Source organism: Lepus europaeus, chromosome 11 (assembly GCF_033115175.1).
Source record: "Lepus europaeus isolate LE1 chromosome 11, mLepTim1.pri, whole genome shotgun sequence".
In the NCBI taxonomy this organism is placed as follows: domain Eukaryota; kingdom Metazoa; phylum Chordata; class Mammalia; order Lagomorpha; family Leporidae; genus Lepus; species Lepus europaeus.
This window is the reverse complement of record NC_084837.1, coordinates 80,772,326-80,788,350: the sequence shown is the minus strand read 5'-3', so window position 1 is coordinate 80,788,350 and position 16,025 is coordinate 80,772,326. Positions and strand designations below refer to the sequence as shown.

The 16,025-nt window shown below is 49.0% G+C and overlaps 1 protein-coding gene across 1 annotated transcript in view; it reads left to right on the top strand.

Moving 5' to 3' along the window:
• The window catches only part of MYO1E (myosin IE), a 226,331-nt gene extending 215,539 nt beyond the window's left edge, over positions 1 to 10,792 (top strand). The window contains exons 27-28 of the mRNA XM_062206033.1: positions 5,042 to 5,211; positions 9,759 to 10,792. Of these exons, the coding sequence (XP_062062017.1) occupies positions 5,042 to 5,211; positions 9,759 to 9,835 (247 nt within the window). The 3' untranslated portion in view covers positions 9,836 to 10,792. The remainder of the gene's footprint in view (positions 1 to 5,041; positions 5,212 to 9,758) is intronic.
• Positions 10,793 to 16,025: the final 5,233 nt, after the last annotated feature.

The window sequence follows — 16,025 nt, the reverse complement described above, 5'->3', positions numbered from 1 at the left end:
GGGTACTCTGGGAATAAAAATACCCAAATGGTAAGGTTTGCCAGTGTCTGTAGTTAGTGTCGCCCTGGCCAATTTCAGGCGACCAGTGTGACTGCCACCGACTGCGGAGTTGGGGGAAGGAGGGCGGCCGCACACCAGCGTGTGGGATTTGCACCAGACGTCGGCGGTGCACGTTACAACTTCAGGACATAGACAGAAGCAGAGCCACGAGGGTGCGGGAGCTGTGAGCATTTATTGCCTTTGCGTTTAATGTATTCCATTGGGAGCTGGTGTGATTTAATTCATAACCGTGGTCGTATGAATTTGCCGACTCACCGTTCCGGAAGGTGTTAACAGCCCTGTGCACGGGACTGAGCAGGGCTGGGACAGGGGGCGTGAGGGTCATGGTCGCCGTGTGAGGTCTGCAGTGCCTCCTTGTCCCACCGCCTTGGCTCGGAGCCCAGGGCCCCTGGTGCTTTTTGAATGACCTCATTAATCAATTGCTGGCTGCCTTGAATGTCTTCATCGCTGCTGGTTATTAATTGCACAGGGTCGCCACCTAGTGACGCAAAGGAGTGTCTGGGTTTCTGGGGCTGGGAAAATGGCTGTTGGGTGTTCAGCTGTCCACAGTGGTGGCGTCCAGGGCTCCGGGGTGGTCAGTTTGCCAGCTTCGTGGGCTCAGGCTCGTGTGTCGCCCAATACCGCTCACCATACAGAGCTTTGAGAGCTCTCTGTAAAGAATTCGATAAGGGACTTGGGCTCCTGCCTGAATCCTCTCAGGTTTCACAAAGACACTGGTCTCTAAAGAGGTAACAGGACACAGGCAAACCCATGATAGAACTGGGCCTCAAACCCAGCCCAGAACCCCTCCACCCCGAGCCATTGGTCGCCTCCTGCAGGCTGCCCTCCATCCGGGAACAGCGAGCACAGACAGGGCAGGGAGGTTGCCCAGGTCTGAGGAAGTGGTGATGGAAGTGGGTCTAGACAGCTGCGCTGGACTTGGAGGTGTCGGCTGGGGCTAGGGACAGGCCAGGGGAGGGTGACCAGACCCAGGAGCCTGGAACTCCAGGAGGCTTGTGTATACAGGGGTGAGCTGGCCAATGATGGAAACAGCCAGGAATCCCAGAATCCTCAGCGATCATGTCTCTTGTGGTTTGTGAGGGTGTGTGAAGGTGCAGAGCAGGTCCTGCAAGGCTGGTTGATCTGTGCTCCATGCGGCCATGGGCTGGGCCTCCCAGGAGCCTCCCAAGGGAGAAAGGCCCACGGGGGTAGCAGGGCTCACTACAGGAGGGTGCGGCCCTGCTGGAGCACCTGGAGCTCTTGTTAGGCACAGGAGACCTACACGGTGAGGATGCCAGTGGTGCCTAAACGCCATTCCCCATTCCCCACCCCTGGGCACTCAGTCTCCAAGGCTATCCTCAGCTTCTGGGTCCCTGCCCCCTTGGTGCTGAGCACTGAGACCCTCAGCCAAAGGGTAAATGGCATTGCTTGCAGGTGAACCCCATCCAGGGCCTGCAACAACAAAGCCAGCCGCTGCCAGGGGCCCCCCGGGGAACCCGAATTCCCCCTTTTCACTTTTTTTTTTTTTTTAAGATTTTATTTATTTGAGAGGTAGAGTTACAGACAGAGGAAGAGAGAAAGGTCCTGCCTCCATTGGTTCACTTCCCAAATGGCCGCAATGGCCAGAGCTGCGCTGTTCCGAAGCCAGGATCCAGGAGCTTCCTCCAGGTCTCCCACATGGATGCAGGGGCCCAAGCACTTGGGCTGTCTTCCACTGCTTTCCCAGGCCACATCAGAGAGCTGGATTGGAAGGGGAGCAGCCGGGACTAGAACCAGCGCCCATATGGGATGCCAGCACCGCAGGCGGAGGATTAACCTGCGCCACGGTACCAGCCTTCCCCCTGCCTTTTCACTTTGATTGGCCTGTGTTTGCCTCTGACACCTTGAGACCAGTGACCATACCCGACCCTCCCAGCCCCATCCTTCTCCACTCGGACCCAGCGCCTGGGACAGTCCCAGCAGCTGCCTAGCACACAAGCTGGCGAGGCCACTATGGGTCTCAGCAGTGCCATGCCCAGCCCACAGAAGCCCATGCTGCTTATATTTTCCTTCAAAGCAGCTGTACTGAGATAGAATTTACACACCGTGAAATGAAGTGTACACTTTAAATAGGTTGAAACCTTGTAAAGTTGTGCGTCCATCACCATAATCTAATTTTAGAATATTTTCATCACCCCGGAAAAGAAACTTCCTTCTCATTGTCTGTCATTCAATCCCCATTCCCTTGCCTCTCACCCTAGGCAGCCACTCATCTACTTTTTGTCAATATAGATTAGTCTGTTCTGAATAGATTCAAACTTCTTGAGTTTATTCCAAGGTATTGTATTTTTAAAAATATTTTAAATGAAGCCCTTCTCTGAAATGCATTTTTGGATTGTTCACTGGCAATACTTGGAAACAGCTGATCTTTGTATATTGATCTTGTATGCTGTAATCTTGCTGAACTTGTTCATTAGTTCCGACAATTTTTAGTGTATTGTCTGCACGCAAGGCCACCTCATCTGCCAGCAGAGGCATGTCCACTACTTTTCCAAGCTGGAAGCCTTTGATTTCCTTGTCTCATGGCCCTGGCTAGTTTCCAGAGCATAGCACTGAATGGCAGTGGTGACAGCCGACAGCCCATGGGGCCTGGGGGGTGATGCACTGTCTATCACCAGTGCCCGTGATGTAAGCCGAGGATGTAGACAAGGGGCGCTGCCCCAACCAGGGCTCAGCAGTCTCACAAAGATAGGAGGACATCAGCATGGCCTACAGCAGGGTGAGGCTGGACCTACGTAGGGGCCACACGTGGCAGGGACACTTCAGGTGCTGTGAAGGATTTAGGTCCTTTTCTCAAGAGCAGAGGGAAGCTGTTAGGCTTTTCAAGGGAGGCAAGGAGGGGGCAATGAACTGATAAAAGCTGGGCTGAGCCGATGGCCAGGGGTCCTAGAAAGGAAGCAAGTGTCAGGGAAGACAAGGAGGACGGGAATGAGAGGGAGCTTGGTCCAAGGTTGGGGCAGAAGGGCAGGGGTAGGGACTCCCCGTGTGGCCACCATGTGGACACTCAACTCTCGGGGAGTCATGGGTTGTCTTATCCCCAACCCCCACCATGGGGACCTCCAGCAGGAGGGGCTGTACCTAAATGCCTAGGCTCCAGTGGCCTCATCAGTTTGCACTATTGATGGTAGGATTTTGTTTCTTTGGACAAGAAGGCAGATTTCCATCTGTGAGTATTTGGGGTATACATGTACATCTGTGTACCTATGCGTGCACCCTAAATCCTGCTCCTTGGGGCTTCCAGGCTTCCTCCCTCCCTGGTATTCTGACACCCTTCCCCCCCCCCACTCCCTTCCACTCCTCATTGCTGGGAAATCGGGTGACTTCGGTATCCAGGCTAATGGCTCTTAATGACAAATTACTGAAACATCCCCAGTACACAGGGTGCTTAATTAAAAGCCTGCTTGCCTGGCCAGCTCTCAGAGAAGCAAGCACTTCTTCAGCAGGGCCTGGGGATTTCCAGTAGACACGCTGATGATCTGTAGATGCCCTCCCTCAGTGGTCAGAGAACGGCGGGGGGCACAGCCCAGTCTCAAGAGAGCTCCAGGCCTGCTGGGGACAGTTCCCCTGCCACTAGCCAGACTCCACCCACCTCCAGCCCCTTTGGATCTAGCTTGTTCATGAGCATGTCCCACGCGGGACCCCTCAGCCAAAGACAGAGGACTGTGGCTCCCCAAGAGCACAGCTCAAAACTTGTGCCTGTGCTTTCCAGAACTCGGGCCTAGGGAAGACCCTCCCTGTCCATCCTACCTGTACAGACCTGCCCAGAACTAACCCCCAGTCCCATTTAGAAGAAACCTTAAGTTTCTTTTTCAAGCACATGAATATAAGCTTTATGTTGCTTTGTCCTTTAGCGAAGTGGGAGTGAGATGCTTTCTATGTCTCTATCTCCGTGTTTGTTGTTAACTGCTTTTTATAAGGATTTAATAATTCAGAGTAAGTTTAAAGATCTCACTTCATAGGAACAGTTGTTACATGCCCTAGAGACAATATGTGAATGGTGCCTGAGGCAGCACAATGTGTAGAAAGAATACATTTAAACCTACAAGGCTTCGTTTAGGCTTCTAGCACTGGACATAGTTTTGATCATGAAGGGAGGGGGCATGTCCCTGGCATCCATTGGGTAGAGGCCAGAGATGCTGCTAAACACCCTGTAGTGTGCAGGTGTTCATGCACGCACACACCCATGTGTGCAACATGTGCTCACAAATAAACACACACCATAGAATTACTCAGGCCCGAATAATAATAGTGCTGACGTGGAAAACTACTTTGGAGACATTCCTCTACAAGAGTCTTCACAGGAATGTTTGTAATAAAACTGGACCCACCCCACATGACCAGCACCAGTGGCCTACATGACTAGCTTGGGATGGACCCGTGCACTGGAATAGAATAAAGCAATGTATCAACAGTGTATGTCTCAAGTATGTTGAGCAGGTGGTAGACTGTGATTCCTCTTATAGGAAGGCCATGTGGCTTAGGACTGGTAGTACGTGTGCTAGAACTATCAAGGCAAGCAGGGGAGTCCCCATGCAGGGGAGGGCACTGGTTGGTTCTGGGAGCGAATGAAGGTACGGGGGAGCGCTGCAGGCTTCTGCGGACGGGTGGAAGGCCTGTTTCCAAGGCTCGGGAGGGGGGAGTATGTACAGAGCTGTTGATTATTTAAATGTAGAGATGTGCTTTCTATGCTTGTGAGTGTGTCTTTCCCACATCTCCTTCCATACTGGAAGCATGATGATCACAGCAGCTAATGCTGCTCTTTAACAGCAACCGTGTCAAGGGGAAGGTCTTGTTTAATTCTAGAAGAAAGCTTAGGGAGTGTGTGCTGGACTGAATAGCTTCTCAGGGTGAGGGTGGATTAGAACTTGAGACAGACAGTGCCAGCACCCTCTGCTCCAGCCCATCGTGCAGCACTGCCGTCTCCTGTGGGTTCTCATGCCTCTCCTGCCTGTTTTCTCCACAGTGTCCGGAGACAGACGACCAGTCGGCCTCCCCCAGCAGGGGGCAGACCCAAGCCCCAGCCCAAGCCTAAGCCTCAGGTGCCACAGTGCAAGGCTTTGTACGCCTATGACGCTCAGGACACAGATGAACTCAGCTTCAATGCCAATGACGTTATTGATATTATCAAAGAAGGTAAGCGGCGGGGCTGGCTGGCTGTGACTGCCTCCCCAAAAACATGCACTTTGTTACAAACACTAAATAAGAGAGGAATGTTTTAGTTCTTCTAAGTGAGGATAAGGCATATAAAGGCAGGTCAAGCATCAGGGGTCCCTTTGATCTAGACCTCACTTCATTTTTTTTTTTTTTTTTAAGATTTATTTATTTGGAAGAGTTAGAGAGAGGGAGAGACAGATCATCCATCTGCTGGTTCACTCTCCAAATGGCTATAATGGCTAGGGCTGGGCGAGGCCAGAGCCAGGAGCTTCTTCTGGGTCTCTGACCTGGGTGGCACGGCTCAAACACTCGGACCATCCTCTGCTGCTTTCCCAGGTGCATTAGCAAGGAGCTAGACCAGAAGTAGAGCAGCCAGGATGTGAAACGGCGCCCATAGGGGATGCTGGCATCACAGGAGGTGGCTTTACCTGCAGGCTGCAGAGCCAGCCTCCGCTGCATTTTTAATGCTTCTTTCAGTTATGCTTCCTTCTTTACAGGTGCCCCTTCTTGGACCATATTTCTTCATGGTAACAAAATGGCAATAGAAATTCTAGAGCAACACATCAAACCATGTTTAAAATTTGCCTTTACTCCGAAACTTCTTTTTTTTAGCCATAGTACAAAAGTCCTAAGTTTCACTCTAATTGGATCAAATTAGCAGCATGCCCATCCCTGAAGCACCTCCACAGCGAGGCAAAGGCCATGCCCTGTATGGATGAGGCTGCCTATAAAACGGGGTGAGGTCTGTCCCACCCAAATCTCATGGCTTCCTCGAATGGAAGTAGATGGAGGGGCCGAGCATGTGGCCTGGCGGTTAAGACGCCCCTTGGGATGCCCCCATCTCGTATCGAATGTCTGGGTTCAAGTCCAGCTCTACTGTCAGTTGCAGCTTCCTGCTCATGTGCAGCCAGAGAGGCAGCAGGTGATGACTCAAGCAGTTAGATACCTGGCTCTTGACTTCAGCCTGGCCCAGCCTCAACTGTTGAGGGCACTGGGGGAGTGAACCAGTGGATGGGAGATTGATCCCCACCCCTCCATCTCTCTCTCAAATACACAAACAAAAGTAGATGAATGGAAGCCAGGGAGGCAATATAATATCCATTGTACACTTGAACTATGGGCTTGGCCGAGTGCTTTATTAACTTGGTAGAGAAAGTATATTACGTACATCGTAAGGGCTTATGGACACATGACAAGGGAAGGTGACTCCTAACCCAGGACATTAGGAAAGTGCCACCGTCACCAAGGAAACAGCATTTGTGGTGAAGGATTAGGACCGTGCTCTGAGAGACAGGCTGTGGAAAGGAAGAGCAGATGACTTTAGGAAACAAGCTAAGCCTTGACCCTGGCATGGAATCTACATGATCTGTCATGAGGGGTGAGGACACTAGAAGTGGCCAGGTGACACAGCCCTGACCAGGACTTGGGAAGACAGCGGGGAGCTGTCGAGGTGTGTGCCCAGGGCAAGCTCCCTGAGAGAAGGTTCACATGGCACCTTTAGCTTTCAGGAGGCGTGGCCAAGGAGAGGCTCAGGAACTGTGCGTTCCCCCGGCTGTTACCGCATGAGCTCCCGCTGAGAGCTCCAGGTCCCTGGTTTGAAGCAGCCTCTCAGAATTATGTTACAACTTCCCTCAGGCTTGAATATCCTTCACAGGTATTGGGAGTAAAACTAAATGTTGAAATAAGCTCTCTGTAAACACAAGTAGAATGTTTATTACCAGCTTTGTTCAGCAAAAATGCGAATACCCAATACAAAGGGACTGCTTGAGTAAGCCTGCCAGTGTGCATTCAGTGAAGCTTGAGACAAAGTGGCCAAACTTTATTCAAGATAATCAGCCTGCACTGATGCTCCGGCATGGAAAACGTTTGTGACAAAAAGGGAACAGTTAGGTTATAGACTCTGGACGCCATTCTCAATTTTGTAAAAACATACACCATATTTAGTTGTATGTATATGTGTATACACATGTATGTGTGTGTATAGATATAACAAAAAGTTGTGATCTCGTTAACTTTACAAATATTGCTTTTCATTGCTCAATATTTTCAAATTTTTCTAGAAATAGTATGTAGCAGAGTATAACTGAAACAGTTATGTATTTGTATAAGAGGCAGAGTCCTAGAAGTGACCAAAATGCACTGTCAGTTATCACTGTACATTGAATAGTTGGGGCATGGGTGCCTGAGACACAGAGATAACTAGGCTAGCAGAGAATCCAGAGACCCACACATACATAGACACTGAGCAGGTAAGAAATACAGCATTTTAACCAGAGAGGGAAGGACAATGACTTTCCATCTTGAAAAGAAAGATTTCTACCTGACAGACAAAATAATTGAGTTAAGAATAAAAAAGGGGGGGGGGGGGGGGGCAGCATTGGGGCATTTTTAAGACACCAGCATCCCTTATGGGTTTCAGTTCAAGCCCTGGCTGCTCCACTTCCAGTCCAGCTTCCTGCTACAGCACCTGGGAGAGCAGTGGAAGATGGCCCAAGTGCTTGGGCCCCTGTCACCCATGTGAGAGACCTGGAGGAAGCTTCTAGCTTCTACCTGACCCAGCCAATTGTTGTGGCCATTTGGGGAGTGAGCCAGCAGATTGAAGATTTCTGTGTCTCTCTCTATAACTCTGACTTTCAGATAATGCAAGCATCCCTAAGCAGCAGCTTAATCTTATGTGCCACAATGCCAGCCCCCTATTAGATTTTTTAATCCCCATGTCAAAACAATTTACTTTGGATTCATTCTTCACTCCCTATACCAAGATAAATTCAAAATAGGTAGATATTTAAATATATAAAAGTCCTAGAACTGAGTATGGGAAGAGCTCTTTTTCAGTAATAATAGTGTGAGAAAAGATTACCAAAAATGTTACAAAACCTAGAAGCTATAAAATCTTAGCTCTATTGACTCGACTACTTAAATATTCAAACATCATAAACAGTTATTAAATGGGGGGGTAGTAGTATTTGCAATTCATATGGCAAATTTGTTAAGAACCCCTAGCCAACAGTATAAAGGCAAACAAATGATAGAAAAATATGGAAGTTATATATACGGCTTAGAACATGAAAGCTTTAAAAAAAAAAAAAAAAGATTTATTTGAGAGGCAGAGTTACAGAGAAGGAGAGAAAGGTTGCATCCAGTAGTTCACCCCTAAATGACTGCAACAGCCAGAGCTGGGCCGATCAGAAGCCAGGAGCTTCTTCTGGGTCTCCCACTTGGGTCATCTCCCACTGCCTTCCCAGGCCATCAGCAGGGAGCTGGATCAGTAGAGCAGCTGGGACTCTAACTGGTGCTTATATGGGATGTTGGTGCCACAGGCGGAGGGTTAACCTACTATACCACAGTGCTGGCCTCATGAAAGCTTCTTGAATATTGATATGAAATGTTCTTTACTAAAAATACGGAGTGGGGCAGGTAGTTAGCCTAGCAGTTAAGACACTGGTAAAGATACCTGTGTCTCATGTCCAAGTGCCTAGTTTGATACACAGCTCCAGCTCCTGACTTCACCTCCTGGCCAGTGGTGCACCCTGAGAGGCAGTAGCCATGACAGGTAATTGGGTTCCTGCCACTCACAGGGGAGACCTGGACTGAGTTCCTGCCTCCCAGCTTTGGCCATGCCCAGCTCTGATCACTGTGGGTATCTGAGGAGTGAACCAATGGATGGGATTTCTCTGCATCTCAAAAAAATGTTTTCTTTTAAAGAATGAACTTTAAAACAATACAGGACATAGGACATGCTATCATTTATATACAGAAGGCAATTTCTCTAAATGCTTGTTTGTATATGCATGAAATATTTATCAAATGTATGTGGGGTCTTCAGAATGCAAGTGGAAAATATGTATTCTGAAAAATCTATGCAAAATTTCAAAAATATTTGCATTAAAATCCTTTTCATTCTGTTTTTCTACAAACTTGATGTCCCCCCCCTGCACTAGAGCTAACAAGGCTGTCGTGGCTGTAGCTGCAAATGCGGGTAGACAGTACACTTCTTAACAGCATGCAGCAAATCCTCACTTGTGGTCAAAGGACTGGAACAGGGTGGAAAGTAGGGGTTCTGAGGCTGGGCTGCAGCCTTGCTTCTCCGGAAGTAGCTTCTGAGATGGAGTTACAATGTACAGGGTGTGTTAGGGGGTGACCCCTGGGAAAGGAACGGGGAAAAAGCAGGACTGGGGAAATGTCCAGCTAAAGTGTGCCAGCCCAGGTGCCCCAGAGCAGGTTGGGCAAGACCCTTGCCCAGCTGTTGCCAAGGCTGGACTCAGCTCAGATGCTCAGTGGATCCTAAGGCGGGGGTGTGACAGCTGGAGGTATCTCCTTCAAGCTGGGCTGCAGGCCCTTTCTTGAAAGGGGACATACATGACACATCTCTGTCTGCTGGGAGGAGGGGTTACTTTTTACAACAAACCTTTTCTCTTAAAAGGAAGCTAAAAAGGGAGAAGAGCATGCATGGGACCAATCGCTTGGGAGCAGTGGGTGTGCCCAAGGAAGAACTGCCTTCACCTCTTTGTTCTGTCTCCTTGCAGATCCTTCGGGCTGGTGGACGGGTCGACTGCGGGGCAAACAGGGCCTGTTCCCCAACAACTACGTAACCAAGATCTGAGGCATCCAGCGACTGTGACGCATGGGGTGGAGGAGCTCCAGGCACAGGGGAGGGACGCTGGGGCTGCCTCTCTGATCCGCAGTGAGCAATTGCTTCTCCAAGGCCTGAAGCTATTCTGGCACCTTCCTCATGGAGGGTACCAAAAAGGCTGGGCTGGGGACAGGGGCTGTCACTCTACAAATGATCCTAAAAGGAAGCCTATTGGTAGGAACCCAGGAGGGCAAAACCACCGCCCACTAAGATTTATTTATTGTATTTAATCCTGGTGAGAGGCACCTGAGGCTTCCCTCAAAACAGCACCCTTGCCGCTCACCAGTGCAACGGAATGGCCGTAGCTGGCGGCTGACAAGTGCCTTTAGTTGAAGAGCACATTTCGTTCGTTCCCGTTTTTCCACACTGACCCACGGTCCTCTCTGCCCCCTCCCCTCAGGGAGGACACACCCTCTGCAGGCCTCTGTGAGCAGGCTCTTCCCGTGCAGAGGTCGAGGGCAGGCTGGCCTGAGCCCACAGGGGCAGAGGGGTGCTGGTTTACATTTTGCTAGGACCATCGGGCGGCCGGGCAGGGAGGGGATAGGGCTGAGTCTTGGATTGGAATGTGGCTGGCCCATGTTGGTTTTGTTTAATGCTGTATGTATTACAAGGAGGACTGCTCTATTTCAAGCTGTACATTTATAAAAACAGATCATATACTGTATATATAAAATCTCAAGATGGTGGAAACATGTATGAATGTACTAAGTAGTACCCACCAAACCTATCGTAAGGTAGCTTTTATTACAGAAGTCGCAGGTACTTACAAATGTGCCCAGCTCCTCATCAGCTCCAGAAACAGTGTCACTGCTTCTAGCCCAGGCCCTGCAAACCCTTCTCAACGCTGGCCTGTAGGTGATTTCCTCTGCCTCCTTTCTGCATCCCTTCCCCTACCTCCTAAGTAAATAAAGGAATCGGTGAACCACGCGTCCATTCCTGACCTTTGTTTTGGGTTGAATTGTGTCCCTCCCCTAGAAAGATGGTAGAATACCTCTTTACTGAGGTAACATGGAAATGCAGTCATAGGAATGGGTCTTTACCCCCCATTCCCGCCATGCTGATGGGAAGGGGAAGTTTGGGCAGAGAGGGAGACCACTGCAAGGGACAGGGAGAAGAGGCCGTCGAGAAGCCAAGGAGAAGAGTTCTCGGGAGGAACCAGCCCTGCCGACCCCTCCATCTCAGACTGCTAACCTCGGAAACACAGTACAGAACACTAGGGTTGTTTGTGGTACATTGTTAGGACAGCCTAACAAACACACACAGTGTCTGGAAACCATAAAATGTCTATCAAGAACAGGAAGGTTGTCGGAGGTGGCCAACGTGTCTCTGGCTCTCCTTCTGTTGCCAAAGCCATCCTTCAGTTATTGGGAAATGGGAGTTTGACCAGCATACACCTTTTTGTCATTTCAGGATCCTAAAGTCCACAGGGAACAATTATCAGGGGGAACAGAAAAGGAAAAAAAAATATCAGGATTCGGAACAAAGATACTTCAACAACAGGGAGCACACATCACAATAATAAAGCCGTAATATGATAAGCTAAGAAGAGTTCTCCTCTTGACACTAAAGTCTGTGTGCATTTTACAAAAGCTCTTTTACATTCGTGGACTCCCTGAAAGTACAGGAAGAGAGACTGTCAAGAACTGGGAGCACGGCACATCTGGGACTCCCCCACGGCCTGTGGCACACAGGCTGCTTTCCCATGGGGCACTGATGCCAAGATCATTCTCTTGTCATCCTAAACTCCTGGCTAACATGGCTGATCTTTTGTTTTTCTGACATTTTAAATTTGTGTATGACTAGGAACCCCTAGGCTCCAGGTAACAAAACAGGAGCTAAGTTAAAAACGCCCCCATAAGTAGCACAGAGACCCTTTGTGCACTGGGCGCTCAGACCACATCCTTAGCACCAGCATCCAAGTACCTCACCCTGTGCCAGACCCAAGGAATACCAACAAATGTTGCTTGGAGAGATGACCCAGAGTCAGTAATGCTGAAATTCTGGAACTATACCTTGAAAAGTTTGATAAAGTGTTTTTTTGTTTTTTTTAATTTGAAAGATGAAGCTCCCAACCCCTGGTTCACTCCTCAAATGCCAACAAATAGTGGAGGCTGGCTGGACAGGGCTGAGACCAAAGCTGGGCCTGGGAATGAATTCCAGGTCTCCCACATAGTGGCAGGAACCCAATTACTTGAGCTGTCAGTGATGCCTACTCGGATCTGCATTAGTGGGAAGTTGGAGAGAGCAGCAGACCTGAGTATCAAACTCGGGCACTCTGGTAGGAGATGGTCATCTCAATGAACCATTAGGCCAAACGTCTACCTATGTCTACATATTTAGCTGTTTATTATGGGGACTACTAGAAAACCCTAGGTTAGATAACATGTCACCTTTTTGCCTAACAATTCTTCGGAGGAAAAAATTGCCTTTTGGCCGGCGCCGTGGCTTAACAGGCTAATCCTCCACCTTGTGGCGCCGGCACACCGGGTTCTAGTCCCGGTTGGGGCGCCGGATTCTATCCCGGTTGCCCCTCTTCCAGGCCAGCTCTCTGCTGTGGCCCGGGAGTGCAGTGGAGGATGGCCCAAGTCCTTGGGCTCTGCACCGCATGGGAGACCAGGAGAAGCACCTGGCTCCTGGCTTCGGATCAGCGCGATGCACCGGACGCAGTGGCCATTGGAGGGTGAACCAACGGCAAAAATGAAGACCTTTCTCTCTCTCTCTCTCTCTCTCTCTCTCTCTCTCTCTCTCACTATCCACTCTGCCTGTCAAAAAAATAAATAAAAAATTATTTAAAAAAAAGATCAAATCCATCTTTAAAAAAAATTGCCTTTTAAACTAGCGGGTACTTCAAAGCATTAACCTAGATTCTGTCTAGTCTTTGGATCTAGCTATTTTGCTCACCGTTCAATTAAACAGACGAAATGAGTACAAAAGTCACTTACCCTGAGAGGAGCAAGAGGCCAAGCACCCCCGCCTTCGGAAATCTGTCACGCTGTTTGGAATCAAGGGTGTGCTTTTGCACAGACAATATGCATGAATAGCAGAATCCAATGCAGTATGAAAATGGGACCCCTCGACCAAAGGTCGAATGTTCAAAGGTGTTCAAACGTCAGTTGTAGGTCGGCATCTCAAACTCTAGCCTCACCACAACTCAGTTTGAGGGTTCCCAGGAGTTCAGCTGTTGTCAGTTAATAGCTACCGGTATTTGCCACCTGAAACCAAAACTGAGAAATTTTTCAAAACACAAGGTACATACACATTCCACAGCCACCAGAGTAATGACATCATTGCTCATCATGTAGCCTCTGGAAGATTCTACCATACGTGTGAAGGAGAATGAACGTAGAGGGGGGAAGAAAGCAAGTAGCATCCCAGTGTTATCGTCAAAGCAGTTCTGACATGAACTCCTTGAGCGGGGTTCAAGGGCCCCAAGGCTGCACTTGGAGAACTGCCAGAGGAGGACAAGCACCACTGAAGGGTGGCACAGCAGGGAGAGCGACTGGCTTCCAGGAAAGGCCCATCTCTGCTGATGTTTTGAGAAGAGGGAAAAGGGTGAGGCAACAAGAGAGGTGCGACCCACTCACATCCCAGCATGTTGCCTAGGTCCATCCTGAGCACGTCGGACTCCTCATTCCCAAGTCCAGCCCCATGAAGGTGGAAAGAGGATGAGGGGTGCAGTTTCACTCATTTTAAAGGACATGCTCTGGAAGGCACACACGCCGTGTCCACTCACATTCTGCTGGCCAGAACTCAGTCACAGAGAGCTGTTCAGGCAGCTTGCCCACAGCACCAGGGGGAGACAGCGTCTTCCCTGTAATCCTGGCTCCCTCCAGGCTGAGAGGCCCGCAGGGGCAAGTGAGACAATCTGGATGCACTTCTACGTGACTACAAGCTCCTCTGGCTGCTGCGAGCATGGCTGGAGACCCAGACTCCTCCCAGATCTCCCTGAGTGCAGCCAGGCAGCCTAAGTGTGGCTCTGCCTGTAGTGGCCACCATTTTTATAGAGGGGTTTCCAGCTAGGATTTCCTGGGCACTAGGCCTGGAGCCTGAAGTGCAGGGCAGTCAGCAGCAGAGCATGCACAGTTAATCTCAGGTGGAGAACTGAACTCTGTTCCCAGTACCCCTTACTTTTGTGGTCAGAAGGACGGGTGCCATCCCAAACATTGCCCCTTCTCCCTCTGCATTGCCTCTCTCCCAGTTTGCTGATGGCACTTCCCTCTGCATTTACTAACTTTCTTTTAGCTAGTCTTGATGCCTGTCCCTCCTACTTTGCTGTACCTACCCTTCTGACCCACCCACCCCCATTCTAACCAGAATAAGACAGTGGCTCGGTATGGTTCCCTAACTCACCTCAAGTGCAAGAGCCATCACTGGAACCCTGGTCTGACCCCAAGGCCCATACTTTTAATCACTGTCTCCAGTTAAATATGAGGGTATTTCAAAGAGTTCATGGATAAAATGAAATTAAAAGACAAGTTTATTTTCATGCAAAAATATTTGAAATCTATAGGTCTTTTTCATTATATATATTTTCCATGAATTTTGAAGACCTCTTGTATTTAGGGATTTGATAGTCTAATTATCAGCCCTTCAACTTCCAAACCTCTCAAATAAAAATCTGGAAAATCACAAATAGGGCACACAGCTATGAATGTGCAGAAGCTCCTTTGATCGGCAGCAGCTGATCAAACATATCTTTCAATCCCCAGAGTCCCTCTCATTCCAAGACCATCAGCCCACTCCTTAAATAACGGCAGCTAGTGTTCAGGCATCTCCTTTGTCCTAGTCACTGTCCTAGTGCCTGGCTTACTCTGTCTGGTATAACACCCTCTGAGGCAGACAGGCGCTCTTAGCCCCATCTTCCCATGTCCGGAAAATGAAGCTTATGGGGTCACACAACTGCTAAGCCAAATCAAACCCAAACACCCCCCTGCAGAGTGTGAGCTCCTCCATATTATGCTTACATCACCTCACTTCTAACTTCAGGCTTCTTATGATACAGCTTCTACTTCTACCACTTGGTTGACATTTACAACACTTAAGTTGGAGGGCACATATGGAAGTATCTCAAAGGTCTATTTTTTATGACATCCCAGAAGAATTTCCTGAGTCAGGCACTTAATATTTAACTAAGTAAAATATGTAATAAGGAAGCTATAAATGTCTGTGGCATATGCCTACACCATCCACCCTTTCCTGGAGAGAAGCTGAGCTCAAGCAGCTCTGGGAAATAACTTGGCCTCTCAGAACCAGGCAAGCTCCCCATCAGTGTCTCGCGGCATTACCATTCACACTTGGGACCTGAGTGGGCTGACGGCTGCCACTAACTCCGACAAAGGATGTTTAAAACTCTGTAATAGGATTTCAACATAGAAAGATACCCAAGGCCTCTGCATGTTCACAGTGTACAGCTGAAAGGGAAGAGGGAGAAGCCAGCAGTTGTCCTCAGGCCATACCTCAATCAAAGGACAGACACTGTGGACTACACTGGGGGACCGACAGGCAGAATGGGCCTGCAGGACACAATACTGAGTTAAATGAGTGCATAGCCAAGCTCGGCAGCCTTTATGAAACTTCCAAGAATTTGTAATGTTTCTCAAACTTATTTGACTAACACTCTGCTCTCAAAACACCAATTAACAATCCTGTAGAACTCACAATATGGGAAGCTGTTGCTGTAAGAGACTTATTAAGTTCATAGTTTTTGTTTGTTTCTGAGTTGGTGGTTGGGGACTGAGGAGGCATTTCCCCTTAGGAAACATTCAGTGTGACTGAATGTTTGGTCAAAACCAAACAACAAACAAAATCACCACCAAGCACATGTAGTGAGGCAGCACGTCTGCAACAGGACACACAGGCCCACCTGCTTTCTCCAGCGGTAGCCCCCGGAACCTGCTCTTCCTGGTACCAACTCGGCCTTGGTCAGAGAGACCCATGACAAGGGTTACTCTGGTGCTGTTGCCCTAGCGGGCCAGGTTCCTACATAGGAGTTAATGAGCAGTTGAGTAGGTTCTAGAAAGGAAAATGTCACAGTTACTTCCCATTTTAAATGTTTACATGAACCTGTTTCTACTCAAGAATATAGGGTTGGGGGTGACTGAACCAAATTCTAGGTATTTTTTTTTCATTTCAGAAAATGGTAGGAAGGCCTCTCCCAAAG